The following is a 23,655-nucleotide window of genomic DNA, read 5'->3' on the forward strand; positions in this document are numbered from 1 at the left end:
CGCAGGGGCCCGACTACTCCTCCAGGGCCAGCGCTCTTGCCCGGGATCAGGCACACACGGGGGCAGGGAAGGGAGGGTCAGGGCTGGTCCTGGAAGTCTCAGCAGTGCGGGTGACTGGCTACAGACCTGGCTGTGGGCCTGCGCCTGCCCTAGTGTCTGCCCGTAGAAAGCGACCTGTTGTCTGTAATACTCCGCCCAGGCCATCGTGTAGTCCGGCGGGGAGCTGGTCTGAGGAGCGGCACTGGCGGCATGACCTGATGGACAAAGGAAAAGCTGGGGTCAGTGGGAGCAGCGACACACTTAGGGGAGGCGAAGGACACTGTCGGCTGGAAGGGATCGCGTCCCAGGACTCAGGGGCATCTGCACAAGTGCCCAGGGCTCTCCCTCTGGACGTGGGGGAGGCGGGTGCGCTGTAAGAAGTGGTGTTAACCCTGTGGCCCGGCCCCTGCTCCACCCCCACAGGACCTTCACGTGCATCTTCTCCGTCAGAGTCCTGTTCTCCGCATCTGCCTGCCTGCCCGGTCGGCTTCCAGTGCCCAACAGAGGCAGACAGGGAGAGGGAGCAGGGTGCCCGGCCTGGATGCGTGAGCCTGGGTCTGGAAAAGACGGCATCAGGACTCGGACCAGGTAGTCCAGGTGACAATGACTTCCCTGACCCCCACCCCAGCCCCCAGAATGGCTAGCGACCCGGTGATGAGACCCAACACCAAGCTTTTGACCTGAGCTCTTCAACCAGCAAGTCACACCCTTCCAGCTCAAGCCGCGTGAGCCGTCTCCCCCACCAGCACCCAAGTCTCCGGGTCAGGAGATTTGGAATATACACAGAGGACTCAGTACTAACTTTAAATGATTCACTTGGGGGTTTCTGGTTGTCATCATTAGGCTTTTTCCTTCTTTTTAAAAAGGCTGTTTTAGTTTCTGGCACACTTAAGAAAAAGAGCTTAATTCAGGAGAAAAACACCTCAGCACCCATTCCAACTCTGGGCTCCCTGCCTGAGCTGCACCATCTCCTTCCTCTTCCCCTGCCCTGAAATGGCCAGAAGAGCCGGGCAGCAGCAAGACAGTCGGGGAACGGGACGCCCGGCTGCTCTGAGTCCTGGCCAGGGCCGGACAGCCGTCCCCGTGTCTACGTGCCATACCTCCCTCCAGGTCCTCTGGAGTCCAGAAGGGGGAGAAAAGTGAGTGGGGGTGGGGATGGCAAAGGACTACACCCCGTGTCCTCTGACACACATAGGCGACAGAGGAAGACAAAGACAGGCGTCGAGATCAAGGCACACAGGGAAAATGTGAAAGAAAACAAAGGTGACACGGAACATGGACAATTATGTCTATAGGCCTGGGGGCTCTGTGATTGGGGCCCTGCATCGCACTCACTCTGTTTTTTGTAATAGTCTTCCCAGGCCTTGCTGTAGTCAGGCTGGCTGCTCTGCGGCTGGCTCTGCTGGCCTGTGCGAAGAACACAAAAGCAGTGAGGCCTTCAGGCCCCCAGCCCGCGACTCCAGGCCCTGCTCTCTGCACTCACTCACTTGCCCCTGGGCGCACACTGCTCCACAGCCCGCTCCAGGCCCTGGGGCCAGGAAGAAGGTGGCAGCAGGCTGGCCGGGAGAGGAGACATATCAACATTTGAGAGGACGTCCGCCCAGGCCGAGGGCAGGAGCGCACCTACGATCCTGTGCGGCTGGGCTGGGCATACTGTCGCCTCTCAAGAGCAACTCTCGGGAATAGCCTGACCCCCTTCAGACGGGGACTCGCACTGTGGGTGAGCAGAGCCCCGAGGGCTGGAGTGACTGCTGTCTGACGCTCCCTAGATTGGCCTTCAAACGGGACAAAGAACCCAAATGGCGCTGACCACACTCTTCAGCTGGCCCTCCTGTTCAAAGACTGCTGGCTTTCCCTCTGGACAAGCAGAACTGTAGGAAAGACACAGAAAACTGCCCAGAGACTGTGCTCAAGAGGATGACAAAGACGAGCTGCACGCAATACAGGGGTGACAGCCATAGCACGCCCCTGATCCCAATCAAGCCTCATGCCTTTCTGGGGTAGGAGCAGAGGGGGGAGGATGTGTGTGGGGTAGTTCCCGCCCCCTCTTCCGTGCATAACCCGGGGTGTTCTCTCCTGGCATCAGCAGTGAAGACTGGGGGTGGGGGCAGCAGAGCGGCATCCTGCCCCGGGGCATAAAGAGGGTTAGAAGACAGCACAGCGACAAGGCGGGACCTGTCCTTCTGCTGAGGTCAGGGCTGCGTGCGTGTCCGCCTGCTAAGCCCCTTCTCTGTCTTTCCTTCTGCTGGAATCAGTCTGCAGCAGGCAGGAAAAACGTGCTAGTAAACACATTTCACAGCAAAATGTCGTCCCCACTAGTGACTTTACTAAAGACTGAGGAGGGGCGTGGGGATGAGGACAGTCTGTGTGTAGGGCTGGGGAAAGAAACGAGCGGGAGTGGGGCAGAAAGGGGGAGAAGACCCCCTCCTCCTCCCACTGGGGCAGGAAGGGACTCAGACCAGGAGGCTAAAAACAGGATGACCTGGTTTTGGGGAGGGCCAGGAGAGAGGAATGTGGCAGCAAGAACTCTTCCCTCAGCTGCAGGGGGCGTGGGCAAGCAGGATTTTTCTTCCAAACAAGACGTCACTGACCAAAACCAATTCTCAATTCCCAACCCCCTGGATAAACGGACAACGCTCGACACGGCAAGATGAAGCTGCAGACAGTGGCCGGAAACCAGGCATCTACTGCTGGGTTCTCTCTGGCTCACCCCGCACGCCTCCGCCAACCCCTCCTGGCCTCGGGGCCTGTGGCAGGCAGCAGCATCCAGCCCCTGCAGAACTAAGCCCCCAGGGAGAGGGACGTGTCCCTCAGGCCCTCAGCGTAAAGTCATGTACTCCCCACAGGCTAGGGCTTCTCACAGGTCCTCTGTCCTGGATAACGGGCAGATGTGAACACCTGCGTCACCTCATATCCTGAGGCGCCCTCCGATCAGAACAGGAGGAAACACAACACAGCCAGGCTCTGGAACAAAGTGGGTGCAGTGCAATGGGAACGGGAGAATCTAGGTGGTGTGCAGCGGTTCACGTGAAGTTCTTTAAAATATACTGCACGTTTAAGATGTTTCATAAGAAAACACTGGGGAAGAAAAGGAAAATATACCACCTGCAATTTCAGAGCTCGCAAGTACTCTAGAGTCAAATCCAAACCCTTCATTCCACAGACGACAAAACAGGCCCCAGAGCAGGGGGCACGGCCTAAGGCCATACAGCACTTGGCCTCCAGCCTTGGCCGGGTGCTGCTCCAGCTGTGAAGGTGACCAGGAGTCCCAGGGCAGAGTTTCACAGCCAGCACTCTGCTCCAGGGGACAGGGAAGAACCCCAGCCCCGGCTCAGTCCCCTGGGAGCAAAGCTGCAATGCTTGGTCTGCAGCCTGGCATGCTGTGAGGACAATCTGCAGAAACACTGAAGAACTTTCCAAACACACGCAGGCTGGCACTTCAGAGGGCCAAGGTAACCGAAGGTAAGGTTTTGTTTTGTTTTGAAGGCTGTGCAAGACGGGCTCTACCAGCAATAAAACTCAAGAATGACTCCTGAAGCCAATGTGGGGGCCGGAGAGCGGAGAGTGGGTTTGATTCCAACAAGGACTTTCTCTTTTACCATCAGTTTTCTTGGAGAAGCATCACTCGGCAAAGCTAACTCTCTAACTGTGCTTTCTGAAAAGTTCAGGAGACAGAAAGAGTCCCTTTCTAAGCCAGCGCTGGAGAGAAGAGAGAGAGATGGTCACCTTGAGGCCAGAGGAGGTGAGCGGGAAGGGCACCCAGCAAGGATGGGGATGCTTGGGAAGGCAGAAGGTGAGGGGCAGGGCTGTGGGCAGGGCCAGAGGGGGCAGAGTCGGGCAGGAGGGGCTGAGGCCAAACCACACCCTTGGTGGGCCCCCAGTCGTGAGGAACAGAAGTGACAGAAGCCCACAGCTCTGAGAAGGACAGAGCAGATGGGAAAGAAAGGTGGGCGCGGAGAGCCAGTCCTCTCCGTCCCACCTAGCTGGAGGCCACGCCATCTCCACAGAAGCCCCCTCTGCGTACATGCACCCAGGGCAGGGCCTACCAGTGGCTCCCAACACCCAAGGAGGCTGCCCGACATCCCCGGGGTCCCCGGCCTGTTGGCCAAGAGCTGGAACGAGGGTGTTTCAGGCCCACCAGCCCTGGGCCTTTCCGTGGGGGGCGTGTATAGTCCCACCTCCTCCGGAGTCACTTACTTGGGACCTGCTGTGTGGGCTGCTGCCATGCCTGGTAGGTGCTTCCCCAGCCCTGGGTCAGAAAGGCTGGAGGACCGCTGTGGAGGACAGGAGAGTCACTGGTTCCGGGGCAGGTCACACCCCTCCTCACCTGCGGCCCCCTCCTCATCCCTCCCACATCTCTCTTCACTGCTCACCCCCACCCCCTCAGGCAAGCACACTGGTCCTGCTGGCCGTGGCCAGGTGCCGACCGTGGTCCTGCGGCCCCTGATGAGAGCTGGGCGCAGTCAGAGCAGGTCACCTACCTCACCGGCGTGCTGTGCGGGTTCCCGTTCACTTTAGCAGCGAGGTTGGGGAAGCACCCTGAGCTCCTTGGAGGAAAGGTGCTGAAAAAAGTGAAGACAAATGAAGACACTGGGCTGAGGACCCAACAACAGAAAGCCTATTGCAACCCCCCGCTCCCCGGCCCCCTGTCCCAGCCCCAGCCCAGGGTGGTGAGCTCCCCTCGGGGATGCTGGCAGGGACCAGAGACCCTCTGCCCTCTGGGAAGGCCCTCACCCCCAGCACTGGTCAGTGAGCTACAGATAGGCGGAGGGATCACTGGTGAGAGGTGAAGACATGAGTCCTGCCCACACCCAGAACGGCAGGCTTTTTGTCTGGCACGCTCTAGAAGTAGCTGGAAAGCAGGACCTCCTGGGAGGGAGGGAACTCTTCCAGTTAAGACCGACGCAGAAGACTCACTTTTGATGAGGCGCGGCAGGCGGCTGGCTGAAGGGGCTCTGTCCGAAGGCTCCAGGTGCTCCAAGACCGGTACCCTGTCGCGGGCAGAAGGAACTCTCACTTCCTGCTGGCTGCACCCTCCCCCTGCCCAGGTCCCCCCCAAGGCAAACCACAGCTTTCGGGAGACAGAGTCCAGTGAAGTCAAGATACCTACGGCACTCACACTAGCCTTCCTGCCCCACAGTGGACTGACGTGCAGAAAGGGCTTCTGCCCCAAGTGACCAATACCACCACACAGCCGACACTGGCACCACCACACCTGCCCTAGCACGTCACCCTGGGCGTAGGGACCAACCTGCTTGACTCTCCCGTCAATTTAGGCTGGCCCACGGCTCTTTCTGCCCTTCTACGTCCCCTCTGAGGTGAGCAGTGGCCAATCTGTCCTCCATCAACACTCCCTTTCTTTATCTGCTTTGAGGCGCCTGAAACTAAAGCCAGAGTCAATGAATGCTGCCTGCGGGCTGGCTGCCAGGGCACTGCCAGCGGAGTCCAGCACAGCGCTGGGGGACGGCTGCTGCCCCAGCTGCTCATCTAAGCCTTTGGGGACCCGGCTCTGGGGCCTGAGCTGCAGTGGCCCTGGGGTGTTCTGCCAGGCTTCCTTCATCGCATCTGGGCCCAGCCCTGGGATCCCTGGGCCCCGACCTGCCCCTCGGCAAAGTGGGAGGGGTCGTCCTCACACGGTGTGAGGACTGAAAGGCACAGGAAGTACAAGGTTCTGGGGAGAAACAGGTACCTTGGACATCCAATAGAAACTCCAGCTAGTATTAAGCCAGGTGGGGAAAGGACCTTGTACGTACGCCAACTTTCTCATCTATGAGATGTCTGGCCACCTCGATCTGCTGAGGGATCCCCCTGATGGTGAATATGCGAAGGTTGGGGTCGGTGTTGGGAGGCGGGTTCCGCTGAAGCTCCACGTGGGCTCCCGACTGCTGGTTGATGCTTTTGATGTTCTCGCCCCCTGTAGGCAGGAAGGCACCAGACAAGAATGAGTGGTGACTGTGACAAGCCCAAAGGTCCTGCAGTCCTCTGCTCGAGAGGAGGCGGGAAGGGTACTGTCTGCACACAGCACTTGCCTAGAGCAGAGAAGTCCTATTTATTTTATATTGGTCAAACAGAAACCAGGGCTCTCGCATTTGCAAAACCAGCTGTGTGAAGTGAAGCTGGTCTTGCTCTCTGAGCCAGGCTGAGGCCAGAGACACCAGGTGGTACCTGCTGGTCCCCATCTCAACATCCTCTGAGGAGGCCTGGAGTGGCCCAGTAGCATGCAAGGGAGCTTGGCCTTTGGGGGCCAGCTCAACGTACAGCCACCCCAGCCAGAGGCCTTAGCTCAGGGAAGGCACTCCATCCTTCTCAGCACAAGAATGGCAACCTGATGGCCCCTCCAGGGCACAATGGGGGCCTACATCCCCCGCGTGGGCCACCACACTGGTCTCCCCCCCTCCACAGGTGAAACGGACGGCCGCAGGCCCCAACAATGCCCAGAACCCACTCAGGCCTTTGATATCCCATCCTGTCACTTCTCAAGTCCCTGCCTCCTCCGTGGGCAGGACAGGTCTAGACAGGCAGCCCGAGAATGGGGGTCACAGAGGCCTGTATGGAGTGCGGGGCTAATGAAAATTTAGTTGCACTCTTTGAAAAACCTGTGAGAGTCCCAGTCTCTTAATGAAATTTGCGTAACAAAAGCTCCACCACTGCAACAATGGTTTGATTCTTCTTTTGAGATTTCTCAGAACTTACAGAACAGCTCTGCTCAACTGGGGGGAGCCAGAATACAACGAAACCTTGGAGCACAGAGTTCTGCAAAACTGGAAAAGGACAATCTGTGGAAAAATCTGTTGCAGGGTGCCAGGGAGCCCCAACGATCAAAACGAAAGACGAAAGGCCAGCTTCTGTCACCCCTCCCTGCCCAGAGTCACAACACATTTGTCATTTCACTGTATCACGCCCACAATCTTTCCACTCCCACCTTGCCTCCACCCCCGCTGCTGGAACCCCCACGTCTGCACAACCCATCGCGGAGGAGATAAGGGGACACTAAGCAGGCAGAGGCTGCTCCGATCGCATCCTGAAGGACAACTCGCCGGGTCAAGAAGCGGAGACGAGCCCGCGGCCAGCTGTCCTTCCCGAAGGCAGCGCGCGGCCCGTTCACTGTGGGAAGGAAAGCAGGAGATGGACGGCACTCGGAGGAAGCTTCGATCAACATCAGCTTGGGGCATATGTCAGTTTAGCTTAGGGTGGTTTTAAATTTAAAAGCAAATTAAGAAAACCAAGCAGACCTAGGTCTTGTGCTCACGATCTTCTTCAAGTTCTGCTACAGCTTAAGGAAAGCGTCCCCACACGTTCTCCTTTGAGCAACCACGCTTGTCTCTGGGACAGCACCGGCCAGTGCAGCAAGCCCCGGTCTGTAACTACTGCCCTTTCCTCATAGATGGTGCATTTTATCTTCTTCGCATCATGAAAAGTGAGCAGCTCCACTCCTAGGCAACAGTGTTTTTGGGGAAGAGCGAAGAATAAACGGAGGCCTCTCCACCGCGCTCCCAGCCCTCGAAGGAATCCTCCCAGCCTCTGCCTGGACACCACTTGGTTCTGGAGCAAGAGCACAAAAGGGCGCGTGCGCCTGAGCCAGAGAAGCCCGCAGGCCCAGACAACCCCCACCACTGGGCACTGGGACAGGCAGCCCCACACACCCTCTTCCCCGCGGCCTTGGGAGCATGCTAATGAGGTGAGGAGGCAGCACAAAACTGCACGGGGCCGGAAGGAGTTAATTTAAGTTCATCTTCCTTCAAAATGAGGTCACCAGCTTGGCACATGGTGGCTGTCTATAGACTCATTCAGCAGCCTGCTCCATTCTTCCACCTGATGGGGGGCAGAAGCGACCCACCAGTGGCCCCCCGGCTGGACGTGAAATTGTAAAGCAATTAATCAAACCTGCTAAAAGGCCTGGCTGACAAGAGCAGGGCTGGCCGCACTATGTGTCACCATTGCTGTATTTATCATGGAAATCCAGCAGGGGCCCGGGGAGGTGCAGCGTCTGTCCAGGGGCTGGAGCTGGGGGAATGGGCCTGACTGTGTGTGGCTCCCTCTCCCCTCTCCCTCACCCACGCGCCTTTCCCAAGGAGGAGGAGTTCCTCCTACCCAGCCCTTGCGGGCGGAGTATAGAAAGACCTTCCCACCCCAACAAAACTTCTCCTGGGATGTTTGAGGCTGCTACTGGACCACCAGGACATGGTATCAGTTACTGCTTCGTTCTGCTGTCACTTCCTCGGGGAATCGCTCAGGATGACTTTGTAGAGGGCAGCTAGGAGGGGCTGTCCTGTGAGCAGCAAGATTTCACCAACTATGAAGAACTGTCGCAGTGAAGACAGCGAGGCTCTGCCAGCGTCCAGAGGAGACACACAACCAAATGAAAACCTTGTTGACAAAATGGTGCTCAAAAGGCAGAGAAACCTAGATCTCACTCTCAACCCACCGCAGTTAGTCTCACGGCAGTCGAGCTGACGGTCTGAGTGGTAGTCTGACCTGTCACAGCACTCGGGCAGCTAACAACATCCATGAAAGACTCATCGGCCTGTACACCGTGCCAGAAAATTAAAACAAACCCACACGGTTCCTAGCACTTCTGAGAGGGTAATAATCCGAAAGAGTATGAGACACACACTGTCCACTGGAGGGCCGAGTGCAGGCTCTGGGAGGGGAACGAGAGGGTCGGGGGAGCTCCCACCCTGCCCAGCTCATGAGGATGTGCCACGGCAGCCTCAGCTTTCTGTCCCTGGGGACCTTCCCACATCATGTCCTGTGGAATCCCAGCACCCTCCGCCAGCTAAGAAGTGACTGCTGATCAAAGAAACTAGAGAAACTCTGGGGAGAAAACTGTATTTATATCCTCCATGTTGTCAAATACAAAAGCCGGCACGAGGCTGCGGCCAGCACACAGAGAGGCTGAGCCCGCAGCCAGGAAGGGCCACAGTCCTGCTCTCAGCAGCCTTTCTTGGTCCCAAGGCCAGCCCAAGGGAACCAGCAACGATGGCTTAGAAATCTGCCTGCTCTCTCCCTTGCTCCTCACTGAAGGACAGGAAGGAGCCACATTAGCCATTAACAGGAATTTCTACCTAACGTAGAATTTTCTAAAATGCCCAGAAACGAACAAATCAATTTTTATTTATTTTATATAAACCATTTTCACATGTTGTGTCAATAAAGACCAAATATCCAAATCCAGTAAGAGAAAAAAGTGCCACGCTTGTCAGAAAACAACCTTCACCTGAGGAAATTATCTTAACCGCCCCTCTAAGTTCCTTGGAGGCAAGTTAATGACTAATCGGTCGACGGACAAACATTCAGGGGCCCTCATCTTGTGCAGGGCACCTTCTCAACATCCTAAGCTGCTCCGACAGGCAGGTCTTACTTACCGTCTGTCCATACTCGATAACGAAAAACTCGCTCTGCCCCCATTCATGAGGAGACCCATGCAAACCAGGGTTCCTGCAGAAGGCAGCTGATGCCACCGTCAAGTGCAGCAAACAGGCTTAGTCTCATGCTCTAAAGTATTACATGTGGCCTGTCTGCTCCCAGGTAAAACAGCCTGAGGGGGGAGGTAAAACCCCAGCAGCTGCCTCTTACCTTTGCCTATGACAAGGCCACACTTATCGGCTGGCACTGTGTACGTTATCTCCTGGACACCACCAGGGGTTCCCACGCTCCAATCACCACGGCCACGGCCCCTTCCTCTGGCCAGTGCGAGGCCTCCAAAGCCATCTCTTTCCTGGGAAGGAAGCAAAGCTCAAGTGACGATTTCTGCCACTGCCACCAGCACCGCTTTTCATGTCTCGGGAGGAGGCTAAGTGACAGGATGTAATCAACGCCACACAGGAGAACCTGAGCACCCTTCCACATTTCAGATTCTGAAGTGCTCTTTAAAACCAGAATTAGCACAAATCACAGGCGCATTCAAAGAGGACGTGTGCAGATAAAGGCATGTGGTTACAGAACAGCACAAAGAGACCTGACTAAAACAGGCAGTCAGATATCAACTCCCAAGTCTGAAGCCCAATGCCCTTTTCCCTTGTGTTTTAATTACTGGGCCCTAATCTACAGGCATCGGGAGTTGGTTTTCTTCTCAACGTTGAGCCTGCCCTTTCCTGTGGCTAATGCGTGCTGGGTCTACCAGAAGCCGGACATTAGATGCTAAAGAGTTACAGGCATTTGAAAGTGACACACGAGTGGCAATGTATGCCTTCTGACCCTCCTCTGACCAGGCTGATACAGAGTAATCCAGACAGTGCTGTATGAGTCAAAACACACTGCAATCCAACCAGCAAAAACGATAAAAGGAATTTTAAAGAAAAACTGGTTGTCCCACTCCCTCAAAGAGGGAGGGAACAAGCCCGGTGCTCTGGCCCACGGTCTGGGGCTGAAGAAGTCTCTGACTCATTCTCAAACTGCTCCCCGAGCAGAGAGCAAAGCCCACGTCCAACACCTAACAGAAGGAAGATCCTTTTCATTCAAGGACAACAAATCTCCAGCATTTGTCCTCTGAGTCACTGGGGCAGCAGTATTTAAGGTCTTTTAAATGTTGAGGGCAGACTTGCTCAAGCCACGAGTACCTTCAGGAAGGGAGAAGCTGTTCCGAACAGGCATTCAACATGGTGAAGAAATGTTTGCCAAGCCTGCTCGTGTCGATTAAGAGTAAACTGAACGTTTACCCAGACTCTAAACCAGCAGAAAACTGAGATAATTGGAGTGCTTTTCTCCCGCACTCGGCTTTTATGAGAGGCAAATGACAAGTAAACAAGGTAATTTTAGGGACTTACGTTAACATACACACACACAGTGCCAACTTGCTGGGTATGCCGCAGACTCTGGAAGACAAGGCTCTCTCCTAAACATCTTGCAGCCTTTGCAGTTCTGGTTCATAAATTCTTACCACTTGGGAGGATGTCAGAGATCATTCTGACTCTTTCCTGAATCTGTCAAATCCTAAGAACTGCCTGGGACTCCGGGTGAAACCCAAGCCCCCCTCTTGGATATTCTGGTTCAGTAGATCTGGGGTGACTTCAGCATGTACCCCCAAAGGACTCAGGGGGTCATGGGGGGAGCACCACCTGGTGCAAACCCGTAGGTTTGCTGCTGAGAAAACTAGGCCTAGGGAGGTTCAAAGGCTTGTCCAAGGTCACGTGGCTGATGGCAGAGCTGGATCTACAATTCCCACTGTCTTGCTTCTTCCTTTAGCTACAACTGTTCTCAAACTTTTCCTCAGTCCTACACAACCAGGGGACACGCCAACCTACCATCAGCTATGGCGGTTCCCCAGAGCAACTCACAGTGGGGCAGATGGAGGTGCTAACAATGTTACACAAGCTTCCTCACATTCCAGACAAAGACGTACATGAACCAAGTGCGTGAAGACACCTTTAAGACTTTGGAGGACCCCAAAGTGCTTTCGAAAGCTAAGATTAGATTTTACTTAATACAATTTTATACTAAGTATACTCGATTGTTTGAAACTTGGCAATCTGCATTCTGCTTCCCCAGTTTAAATAGTCAGGAACTTTCTGTGTAATGAAAATCTAGATTCTGGGATAATAGAGGCAGGAGAGTAATAAATTCGCAGAAAAAAAAAAATGAAGGCAGGGAAGAGGTAGACGTAGAGAAGCGACTGGCTATAAATCTAGAGGGAGACAGCTGACAAGAGCGCTGCTTTCCAATAACGTGACTCGAGAGGGATGACTGCTCCTTGGTGCTGCCCCAAGAGCCCCGTGTGGCGCTCTCTGCTTTTGCGGGTGAGATATCTGAACTCGAGAGCCAGACCCACCTGGGCTGTAAGAATAAGCTCGTTGATGACATGCGCTGCGTGCTGACACCGATCTGGGGGGCCCATGACCTGCGCAGCTCTCTCTGGACTGATACCGTCATCTGCGGAACAGGGTGAGAGATGGGATGAGAAAAAGCCCAGCTCTAGAAAGAAACCAAGGTCAATCTGATTTGCAATCACTATTCCTACCAGTGCCAGAGGGGCAATAGGTTAATAAGAACATCACCAGATTCGGAGAATCTTTTGGATGGGGAAACATATACGGCTACATTTTTTTTTGCATGGTTCATGTCAATATTCATTTCTTTTGCAATTATAGCCATTTAAAAAAGGTATCATTAAATAAACTAAACTTAAAAGAAAAAAAAACCAAGGAAGATAGAGTTGAGCTATGGCAATAGTTTCCAAAACTTAGCCCATCATAATGTCTTCCCGTCTTCAGAGACATGAGGAAAATAAAGACAACGTAGACAATTTTGCTCATAAAGGTAAATTTGTAAAATTTAAAAAATTATCTTTTATTCTAAGATGTCTGTCCTTTTTTTATGGTTTTAAGTTATCTTTACTTTTATGAAATCAAAATAGGAGGGTTTTTTTTTAAGTCCTTAGGTGGTAAAATTAAAAGCTGGAAATGCTATGTTGATTTCCCCCAATTTTACTCATCTAAGGAAAAAAAAAAGGCCTGGACCCCCCTGGGCCAGTGTTCTGGCATGAGAAGGGTGACAAGCCAGCCTGTTCAAGGACAGAAACAAGGGCCCAGAGGAGAAACTTAGATTGGTAACTTGGTAATAGAATACATGGGCTAACTACAAAGTCCCTATTTTTGTAGGTATTTTACAATTCTTTATAATGCTAAGGATTTTTGAGAATCATCAAGACCAACCTGGTTTGAACTGAATCCTCACACCGGCATCATTCTGGATCTTTTTGATCATTTCCCCATTTCTTCCTATTACAATCCCAACAGCAAACCTGGGCACAGACACCTAAGCACAGATACACAAAACCTCGTCAGAGCTTTTTGCACACCTGTCTTTTCTTAAAGGATACATCATTTTTTGACAAAGAAGTTGATTTGTATTGCAGTGCATCCCTGCAAAGGACACAATAAGTGTCTTTTTTGCTATTAGGAAAAATATTATGGTTGATGATTGCATTCCTGTCCATAAGTCTGAGATTTGATCAAAATAGTTATAAAAATGAAGCAGGAATAAACCTTACAGATAGATAAAAAGATTAAAAATGGCAAATTTATCTCCCAAATTCTATGAAATAAACAAATATACCACACACACAGATTATGCTAATGGTTCTTTAAAATGTTTTTTTCTTCATTTTTTTATTGTGTAAAATATACACAATATTTATCATTTTAACCATTCTTAAGCATACAATTCAGCGGCATTAATTACATTCACGTCGTGAAAACATTGCCGATATCTGTACCCCAAACCTTTACATCATCCCCAATAAAAACTGCATCCCTGAGGCAGTAACTTCTCCTTCCCCAGCCCCCGGTCACCCCATTCTACTTGCTATCTCTGTGAATTCTCCTATTCCAGAGATCTCATCTAAGTGGAATCATACAAGATTTGTCCTTCTGTATCTGGCTTATTTTACTAAGCATAATGTTTGCAAGGTCCATTCATGTTGCAGCATAGATCGAACTTTCATTCTAATGCATTGATTTTAATCCCATTCCACCTCATCAATAAAACAGGCTTCCTAGTTTGACATAATCACAACATGGATCACCAAGAAAACCTGAATTTTGGTCTTCACTGGGCGGTGGCAGAAGCTCTGAAACACAGCCTCAAAACCAGGGGGATGCAGCTGGCTCCCTCAGTACAGCTGACTATCCCAGGCCTTCCTCATGCCACCCAGGGAAGTGACTGTATTTGGAGAGTCTCACAGATGAGAAGAAAATTAAATAACTTGCTCAAGGTTAGAGAGGTGTGACCTCCAATCACAAACCTAACCTCATCTGCCTACTGACCCGCCGGTCGAGCCTACCTCTATACTGCCTCCTCCCATTCGGGAGCTGAAGTCACCGCGTATACCTCGGAAGTCGGCTTGGTCTTTTTCTCGGATGATCTCTAATACCATTTCTCTTGCTTGCTGCGTAAACAGAAATAAAAGGCATTATGGAAAACAAAATCCTTAAAAAAGACATGACACCAAGTAAAATTTCAAAATCTAACCCTCTTGAGTTGGGCTTAAAGACTCAGAAGGCGCTCAGCTGTGGGAGAACTCACCCTGGATATTATATTATGGGAGAGAGGCAGGCTGCTGGTGAGGGTTGTACATCATCAAATCTTAAATGACATGTTCTTCACATCGCCCAGAATGTCCACACAGATAAGGGTACCCCCTCTTTTAAGCCACAGCTGGGTCAACACATTCGTGCTCGGTCAGAACCTGGTTACGATCACCCCGAGGCATTTCTGGTGTGGTGTTTCTTTCTAGCGAGGGGCGGGTTTTCTGAGAGCTCTGACAGTGGGCAGGTTCCATGAAAAAGAAGATACGACCAAGCTGTCCCTCCGCAGAGGAGCTCCAGGGAGGTGAGCGGGAAAGAGAAGCTGGGAGCCTGAAAATACCTTCCAGCACTCAGAGCTCCAATGTCTCAATCACCGACCGGCAAGACTACCCACCCCCGGAAGCTGACGGTCTCCAAGGCACAGTCAGCGTCCTCTCCCCAAAGAAAGCCCTTACGTCAGCGCACCCCACACGTGTGCCTGCCCACACCCAGCACTGCCCCAGGTGAATCTGCACTAATGATCAACCGTACATGACAACTCAAGGGAATGTGGGAACCTAGAGTGAGTCCTGGTTCTGGAAAAATCAAATCACACCAAACCAAAACAGCAGTTAGAGTCTCAGGACATGTGAAGAAATCTGAACACGGACTGGCTATTAATGATGTTGTGTGATTACTGTTAATTTTCTTAGGCGTGGTTTTGTAGAACAAAGTTCTGATTCTTAGGAGACATATGCTGCAGGATTTAGGGGTGGAGAGTCATATCTGCCACTTACACATGGTAAAGCAAAAAGATAAAGAATGAAACACACACAAATGGCAAAATGATAGGAAGGATGAGGGAATACAATGTTCACTGTACTATCTTTTCAACTTTTCTGTATGTTTGAAGGTTTTCATAATAAAAAGGTAGGGAGAGAAAGCAAACAACAATTTACCCTAAACACAGCAAACAGCTTTTACCAAATAAAAAATGTGGAATACACGTAGGTTTTTTTTTTTTGGCAAGCAAGATTAGCCCTGAGCTAACATCTGTGGCCAATCCTCCTCTTTTTGCTGAGGAAGACTGGCCCTGGGCTAACATCTGTGCCCATCTTCCTCTATTTTATGTGGGACGCCGCCACAGCATGGCTTGACAAGCAGTGTGTAGGTCCGTGCCTGGGATCCGAACCTGCAAACCCCGGGCCACTGAAGTGGAGCGCACGATCTTAGCCACTATGCCACCAGGTCGGCCCCAACACACGAAAGTTTTGTAATAAAAAAATACGGAAAACCTTTTGTTATAGTTATTTCCTACAAATTCATGAAACATCAATGAAATAAGCTCTTTGGTCAGTTATTTTTTTCTACAAAAGATAAAACCAAAGGCCCCAGTAGAGAAGGTAGTGGGAGGGCCGCCGGGAGGCAGGCACTCTGCAGTCCAGCACAGCGCTCCAGCACACTGGCTCTCCAGCTCCTTCCCGAAGAGTTCTACACCGTCACAGCGTGGAGTCCAGAGGCTGGACTGTACGAGCAAAGTGAGGAAAGATCACGCAATGTGACTTTTAAAAAGCCCACCTGTTCACCTCCAGAGGGTTTAGCAACTCTGGGGAGGAGGCACTCGGGGGCCCTGGCCTGCAGGGGGTGAGGGGCTGCATCATGACTGGAGCCTAAGGAAAGAAACCATTTTAATCCCAGGCTCTCAATCCTGTTTTAAGACCATTATTTTACATATGTATCTGACAAAAAAAAACTACCAATGATATCAGTTTGAGGTCAGCCGAATGACAGCGTCAAGAATTGGGTGAAGTATTCTGCCGGAGACTGGTAACCTCCACTAGATCAAAGCCCCAAAGCTCCCCCGGTGGAGCAGCTGTTGCTGAGGGACCAGGTGCGCCACCCTGGGCTACTCTAAATGCAGCGGAGGTGAGGCAGGCTGCAGCAGGTGACAGAGAGAGCATGCATATTTCCCGGGGACAGACACAAACCTAGAGCCACCGCCCACTCACACTCCTGCTCACAGGAGGAGCTGGAGGGTAGAACCATCCCAGGTGATTTACAACTAAGCCCCTGACTGCTTTCAGCAACCGGGGCTGTCCTCTGTGGCTGGGAGCCCAGGACACAGGACACTTGCTATGAGGGCACACATGTGCCCCGTGTGGTGCTGGCCCCTTTGCTCACTTCCCACCTCAGCTTGAGGTCTTACAAAAATGGGCCGGGAGACAGAACAGGCAAATAAAAGCCAAACAGAGCCTGCATCACAGGTCAACAAATCGAAAACTGCATCTGATCAGTACTACGCTGTCCAGCAAAACCTTCTTCACTTATGAAGATGTTCTGTATATGCACTGTCCTCATACGGCTCTTGAGCACTCAAAATACGGCCAGTGTAAATGAGGAACTCAATTTCTATTTAATTTGAATTGATTTAAATGCCACATGTGGCTAGCGGCTCTGGTATCAGGCAGCACAACCCGAGATTCTTTTCATCATCAAACTTGGCTTGGGAAAACAGCTTACCTTCAAAAAGGAACATCCAGTTTTGTAACTTCTTCAATGACATTAAAGCTCTACAAGTTACTACCAAGTGGCACCCCACACCCAGGACCTGCCTGACCCACGGTTTTTCTCCTACCTGTACTTTAAAGGGGTCTCCAGTGATGCGAAGAGGCTTGTCTGCTCCCGTAGGCAATGGGCCATCTTGGATCATGAGCATTTTCACACCTGTCCGCTCCTGTGGGGGCACACAGCAGCACAGCACTGTCATGAACAAGAACACAGGGTGGCACAAGAAGCTGCACGAGGCCAGAAGGTGTCCACAGTAAGGCAAGTCCCACCTACCACACAGCACTGCCCTCTCACCCGGCCCACGCAGCTGGGCTGAGAATGCTGACACACAGGCCACGCCAGAGAGTGTCCAAGTGTGATACAGAAAATCATTTCCCAAAACTCTCCTCCTTTTCTGGTCCCTAGAATATCTAACTATTAAATAAGCTACCTCTACGAAATGCTAGGCATGGAGCTAGGTACTCTATGTAGCATCATCTGGTTGGAGCTTAGGCACAGCCAGGAGAGGGAAGGGCTACCATTTCCCTAGTTCACGGAGGAAGAGTCTCTGAGATAAGCTGTCCACGGTTCCAGGGCTGATGAGTAAGGGACCAAAATCTGGATTCTGGGATTCCAAACCCTGAACTCTTAGAGTCCACACTAGAGTGCCTTTCACAGTCAGTGGACCGGGCCAGGAGAGGGCACACAGGCACATCACAACCCCTGACTGCAACTTCAAAAGCCCAAAAGCTCTGAAATAAAAACTGGGTTTGTGACTAATTTCACAGCACAACTAACCTGGACTCATGCGAGCGTATTTCTCATCCTTCTCTCACTGTGAGCATCACGTTTAGCCATAGAAACACGCGTTTGATTAACAGGGTGCAGCCCCGGAACCTGCTGGGAGTGTTAAATCCGGGAACATGTTTGGCCCACGTTTCAGACGAAGGACTCTGGAGCCAGCAGCAGCTCATGCTCACGTATCATTTACTCAGTAACCGGCTCTGTGCTAAGGGTCTCACATAAACACACAATAACGGCTATGATTTCACCTTCACTACAACGGTGAGGCCGGCACTTCCCCGCCTGTACAGACGAGGACTCCCAGGCTTCAAAAACTACGTGAACACGTTAAGATCATACAACCAACGAGGGGCAGTGCTGGTGGCTCAGAGCCCCCGCTCTGCACACAGTATTGCTATCTGAGATGTTGTGTGATGGTCAAGGCGATCCTAACAGAGCTTCACTGCCACAATGGCTGTTGCCAGTTCATGGGGCCCCAGGACCTGGCAACATACCTGGCACCAGGCCCGGCCAAAGCAAATGTTCAGAACATCTCTGTCCAATGGAGGAACCGTGGAACCACCTGGGCAGAGGTCCTGAGGGGAGCTTTGCACTGCGGGATGCACAGCCAGCCCAGCCGGGGGACGTCAGTTATGACAAGATCTCCCAAACCGGGCAGACGGAGGAAGATGAAGGCCTGCTTAAGGGCTGCTCTGCTAGGGGCTCACCTACCTGCAACTGCTTTATTGTCTCCCCTCCTTTGCCAATGACCAGACCAACTTTAGAAGCAGGGATGAGAATCTCCTGGATGGTGCTGTTGCCGTCTATGTCGTTATGAAAGCCAGGTCCATTCCGACAGCGGTCTACAATCTGCCCCAAGAGCCGTTTGGCTTGTCTTTGGGAGGGAAGAGAAGCAGCATTAAATGAATGATCTAGGTACCCAGGAAAAGGAAATAGCACCGGGGGAAAAGCATGAAGGAGTCAAGACAGCCCTCCATCCAGCTCCAGCTCCTGCCCCCACAACCCGGGAGGCCTCTGCCATCCGTCACGCTACTGGGCTGGAATTTAAAAGCAACACACACTGTAATCCCAACGTTCCAACACAGCCCCCTCCAAGAATGCCCTCTGCCTGTACTTGTGCCTCGTATTCACTCCACAAATACGTCTCATCTCCTCTTAGAATGTCAGCTGCTCTGGTGGCAAAGACCACCTTTGATCCCTTTGCATATCTCTGTTCCCCAATTCAGCATAACCCTTCTCACAGAGTATACCCTCCACAGACATTTGTTAAATAAGGGCAGGAGAGAGCAACGAGAAAGAGGGGAAGAAAGAAAGCAGGGGTTAGTAGTCATCATTTGAATTCCCAAACTCCAAATTTCTTTTCCATAACCAACCAGACTAGTCTGACTTTTAGCTCAGGCTACGAATGGCCCGTTTGGTTTCAGTGGGTGGGAGAAGGAGGCAGCAGAGCTCTGCCCCAGCTGTACAGTCACATACCCCTGCTTTGCACTTTTCACGTCCGAGGTTCAGGACCCTGTATCTCACCTGTGACGCTGTTTGGTGCTGGGTCTCTAAGGCGGGGAGAGGAGCTGCAGTGCTGCAACAGTGCACCCAGCCTACTGTGCTCATCTGTCGGCCGATTTCCTTTTCTGCACCAGAATCTCCCCTGGCCGTTATCTGAGGTATTTACTCTGTAAATCACCACGTACCATCTATTTTTTGTTTCCTCTAATAGGGAAGAATTCAGCTACTAAACAGACTGGCTGTACTGCGCACTGAAGCAGATGAAACTGTTTCCTCCTAAAGTTATAACCCCATTGCCTCGACTGCTTGGGTAGAACAGGAAGCAGGAAAGGTTAGAAGAGTAGGAAGAAAGAAGAGAAAGGCAGGAAACAGAGGCTGCCTTTTGCAGTCTTGAGCCTTTGTGTATAGAATCAGCCTCGTGTATCTTCTCAGTTACGCTGGCTTTTTAATATTTTGCTTATGTACTAGATTAACCTGTGTTGGAAGAAAAATGCCTTGACTGCAGCAAAACCATCCCGCTTGCCCTATAATGCACACCTGCCAGTGCTATTTATTCTGGTTCACTGCTTGCAACGTTACGGCAGAACAAGAAAATTTAAACTCATCTAGACTCCCTGAGAAATGGAAACAATAAAACAGCCCTAACTATTGAGCCAGACATAATCTCAGCACCCCTGTCCCCAAATGCAACGCTCTTCAGTAGATTGAGAGAGCAAAGTGAGCAGACTCTAAGTTAGTACATCCCCTTTCTCCAGGAGGTTCTTGGATGTCTGAGGCCTGCCTGCAGGTGGTACAAGGCTCTGAGTGTGCGTATACCAGGGTAGGAAAGCAACGCTAGTCTTAAGGCTGTTGCAAGGGCCTCAAAAGTCAAGACAAGCTCTGGCCGATCCACACGGCTCTCTGAGTGGAGCCATGGCCACAAAGAATCAGTGCATTTGGTTCACAAACATCAGAAGAGCAATGGGATCAGCCCCAGGCAAAGACCTGGTACCAGGATTCTCAATGGTTCACAAAGTGACAGGCTTACTAATCCAGACCTGCTCAGGTGAAGGAGACATTAACAAGGAAGAAGTAAGTTGATTAGAGCATTCAGGCAGGGTGGGAACCTGGTTTATGAAGGAGATGTTATGACAGTTGTGAGAAATTCTGTAGGGTTTGAAAAAAAGGTGATACCTTCTGTGCTTAAGGTAACAGAAAAACTCCCCTGGCGTGGCAACCTCCCAGATCCTTCTCTACAGAAGCATCTGCTCGGTGCCCAGACTGCAGCATAGATCGACAGCGTTCAGTAACAGTTTTGCCCTTCCATTTCTCCCCATTTGGGGAAGGAGGAAGAAGAGTGAAAGGAAAAAGTAAATAAAATAAACTTACTCAATACTTTCTGGGGTTCCGGTAAGTACACAGGGCCTCTCTGGAATCCCAGAACTCTCTATAAGAAGAATCAAGAAGATGAGGTGTGTTGGTGGGCATCGGGCAACCGTGTACCTCTGCCTCTGTGTACAGGCTGTCTCTCCAGGCTGGTTCCTGCGCCAGCCCTGCAGAAGCCCAGGCTCCCAGAAAAAGACAGTTTGCTTCCACTTAGGGAGAGAACATGAAGCTGGTAGCTCCACCCTAGATTCTCAAAGTAGAAGTGAGTCCTGCAGGGGAAGGTGGGAGGACGCGGCAGGGGTTTCTGAGCTGGTCCTAATTACCAGTCTCAGCTTCATTTCTGACCCACTTGTGGGCAAGTAAGTGTTGGAGTCACTCAACCTACTATTCCTCAGTTTCTCCATTTGGAGACTGGTTTAATGGTCATTTGTTTGCAAATAGCTCTGAGGTACAGTAGCAAGGAACTTATTTATATGTACATTAGGATTATCACCAATTACCACACGAATATCCCGAGAAATCAGTGCCATCTAGGGGGAACTGGTTCCAGGCCATTTGACAAGAGAGGAAAATCTTTCTTTTTAACACCACATGTGACGCTTTACTTTGTTCCTAAAAAGCCACCTCTTAAAATTCTTACTCAAAAAAAAAAATGAGAGAGAAATACCTAACAGCAGTTACTGCCTTCAAGACACTGTAATAAGTATCTTTTTAAATGACGAACATTTCTATAGTTGAATGTCCTCTAAACCTCCTCCTCTCCACTGTGAAAAGAGGTCAAACTCAAATTAGATGATAAAACTGTAAATAAAATAAAAATTCTTCTTCCTCAATCTGTCTCTGTCCATATTGCATGGTCAAAATGGACCAAGCTAGGAAAGGCCCTGAACTGTGTTTAACATGTGCTACTTTAGCCGGAACCCCCAGCTGGCCTCTTCCCCTCACAGGGCAGGGCTGGTCTAATCCAGGACAGCCAGTGAGCAATCCCCAGGAGCGAGCCCAAAGCCCAAGGACTCCTCCAGGCCCCACTATGTCTGGAATAACATTCTGGTGCAGAAAACAGAGGTCCTAGAGCGGCAGGTGTTTGGGAGGGGCCGTGCTGGGCCACAGAACTGCGGAGGGTCTCCCCGAGAGGCCAGTGGGTGGCCTCACTTCTGGGCCCGCTTCTGCCCTGGTCTTTCTGGTTTTCCTCTGGGAGTCCAGCTCCAGAAGTGCAAGGAAAACAACAATCACATATACTCACCCAAGCCCCCAAATTTCTAAGCAACAAGCAAAGGTATCAAATCTGGAAAACTTTGCAAAATACTGATTTCTACCAAACTGAGATCTATGAAAAAAAAAGCCCTTACCTGAAGCAATCTGAATTTTGCAACCAGATTCTGCTTGAATCCGTGATATCTGCTCACCTCCCCTGCCGATAACTGAAACAAATTGAACAGTGTCAGAGTATGCACCCCCATTCCATGTTTAACCATGCACGAATGACTTAATTAATTCAACAAACATTTACACTGGACTCAGAGCACCACCAGTCAGCTTGGCCTCAATGAGCCCACAGAAATCGTATGTGAAACGCAGCAGACAGATACAGGGTACTCCAGCTGAAGTGAGGAAAGGAGGAGTGGGGGGAGCGTGGCCTGGAGAGAAACCTGCAGAGCTTTGGGGCTCTAGAAGACACGGTGTGCAAAGCAGTCTACTACAAGAGACGCTCACAGCGAGAGAGCAAAAGGAAAAGAACAGACGGGAAGCAGGGGTAAGTGGATAATGCAGATACTCACTAAATCCAACCATTTTATCAGGCACTTTGAATTCTTCTGTTATTACTGCCCTAAAAACAAAGAACATTTTGGAAAGACATACAGAATAAAGAATTTTGCAGCCATTTTAGGTTCCCCACATTTCCCATATTGGCAATGTTGGAAGATAAAGGCTTAAAATAATAATCACGCCAATTTGGCCAACAAGTCTACAACCATGTACAAAGAGCATCATCTATGAACCCCTGGGGCATTAATTCCTTGAAAACACCCAAGCCTCCCCTCGCCTTGTGTCCGAGGAAAAACCTCTAGTTCTTCATGAAACCATCAACTCCACTAACACCGCCTTTTCTTCATACAGCTAGTCTCAGTACTGCTGACCATGTAAAGATCCTTGGGGGCTTGGAGAATGCTTAGATTTTTATTTTGGTCTCTTCTCTAGATGAAGAGATGTTCAACTTTTCCTCAACATTCCTTCTTTCCCAATCTTTTTACGGTTTTCTGGCCGCCCTCTAATTTATCTATGTCTTTTAGGTGAGACATAGCCCTAAACAGAACCAGTATCTGACGGAGGCCTCAGGAGTGGTGACCAGGACGGAGCAGTTACCTCACTTCCTCTGCAAGGTCCTTCTGTTAAACGCTAGCCCATCCATTATCTGCCTTTTTTTTTAAAACAACTACTGCACTAGCTCTTTCACACCAACCTTCACATTGGCCATATAGTATAGTGTGGACAATATCCACTTGCCCAACACCCCAGAAAGCAATTAAATCTAACATGTACCTTAGGAGGAAGCTAAATGCAAGTAGTTTAAAAAAAAAAAAAAGGTAAGCATTTTTAAACATCTCTCACACAGCTGGATTTTTTACCCATCAGGGAAAGGACTGAATAAAGTGCATGTTTTTAGGGAAACTGCAGCACTCAGAAGTAATGCAACAGCATAAACAGCACTCGCCACTGGATGATTCTGACGGGAACAAGCAGAGTTCTCCTGGAGTTTACATCCCCAGGTTTATACGTGCGCAGGGATTCTCTCTACCTCTGGGGATATTCGAGTTCTCCCTGAATTCAGGCACTTCTGGGGTTCTTCGTCAGTAACACTGTGGAGGGTGATGCCAAGCCTCGGATGGCTTAATACACGCTCAGACAGACGGGGGCCCTGTTGGGAGGTGTTTCTGGATGTGTAGCCACGAGGCTGCTGCTCACATACGTAGCACAGGCTGTCTACTCTCAGAAAATATTACTGGGAAATCTACTAGAAGGGGTTCAACACTATCACAATACAAAATGTCACGAAAACTCAGGCAGTTCCTCAGCCCTCAGGAACAATTCCGGAAGACCTTCTTGGAGGAAGAAACGTAGTAAGATGAACTGCTTTGGAGCTCCTGGGAGACGAAGCTCTGTTGTAAATGCAAGGCCGACATGCATCTAATGCACAAAGTATAAGCATTTTGGAAAGTCAAATCCTGACTAATTATGGCTTTATAGGAAAGTTACACTTGATACTAACAACCACCTTATTTAAATGAAGTCACTAAAAAACAAAGAGGTAACAAACCAGGAGGAATCTTTTGGTTAACTGATGCCTGGTGATTTCTAGAAACTCCCAAACATTTATGTAGAATACAAGAGGATA

The 23,655-nt window shown here is 50.7% G+C and overlaps 1 protein-coding gene across 4 annotated transcripts in view; it reads right to left on the bottom strand.

Annotated features, from left to right (window-relative positions):
* FUBP3 (far upstream element binding protein 3) overlaps positions 1-23,655 on the bottom strand; it is a 49,504-nt gene that overhangs the window by 2,260 nt on the left and 23,589 nt on the right. For 2 of the 4 annotated variants that reach the window (XM_004423582.2, XM_087418915.1), the window contains exons 4-18: positions 22,040-22,089; positions 21,611-21,682; positions 20,265-20,322; positions 18,105-18,267; positions 16,678-16,776; positions 13,820-13,924; positions 12,690-12,792; positions 11,807-11,907; positions 9,616-9,757; positions 5,793-5,953; positions 4,957-5,030; positions 4,521-4,601; positions 4,237-4,313; positions 1,375-1,446; positions 127-254 (exon numbers count right to left, since the gene is read on the bottom strand). In XM_004423582.2, coding sequence (XP_004423639.1) covers positions 127-254; positions 1,375-1,446; positions 4,237-4,313; positions 4,521-4,601; positions 4,957-5,030; positions 5,793-5,953; positions 9,616-9,757; positions 11,807-11,907; positions 12,690-12,792; positions 13,820-13,924; positions 16,678-16,776; positions 18,105-18,267; positions 20,265-20,322; positions 21,611-21,682; positions 22,040-22,089 — 1,486 coding nt within the window. The remainder of the gene's footprint in view (positions 1-126; positions 255-1,374; positions 1,447-4,236; positions 4,314-4,520; positions 4,602-4,956; positions 5,031-5,792; positions 5,954-9,615; positions 9,758-11,806; positions 11,908-12,689; positions 12,793-13,819; positions 13,925-16,677; positions 16,777-18,104; positions 18,268-20,264; positions 20,323-21,610; positions 21,683-22,039; positions 22,090-23,655) is intronic. The other 2 variants (XM_014782262.2, XM_087418916.1) reach the window with 2 other exon arrangements.

The sequence above is a fragment of the Ceratotherium simum genome, chromosome 29 (assembly GCF_057802395.1).
Source record: "Ceratotherium simum simum isolate JZ-2026a chromosome 29, ASM5780239v1, whole genome shotgun sequence".
Taxonomy (NCBI): domain Eukaryota; kingdom Metazoa; phylum Chordata; class Mammalia; order Perissodactyla; family Rhinocerotidae; genus Ceratotherium; species Ceratotherium simum.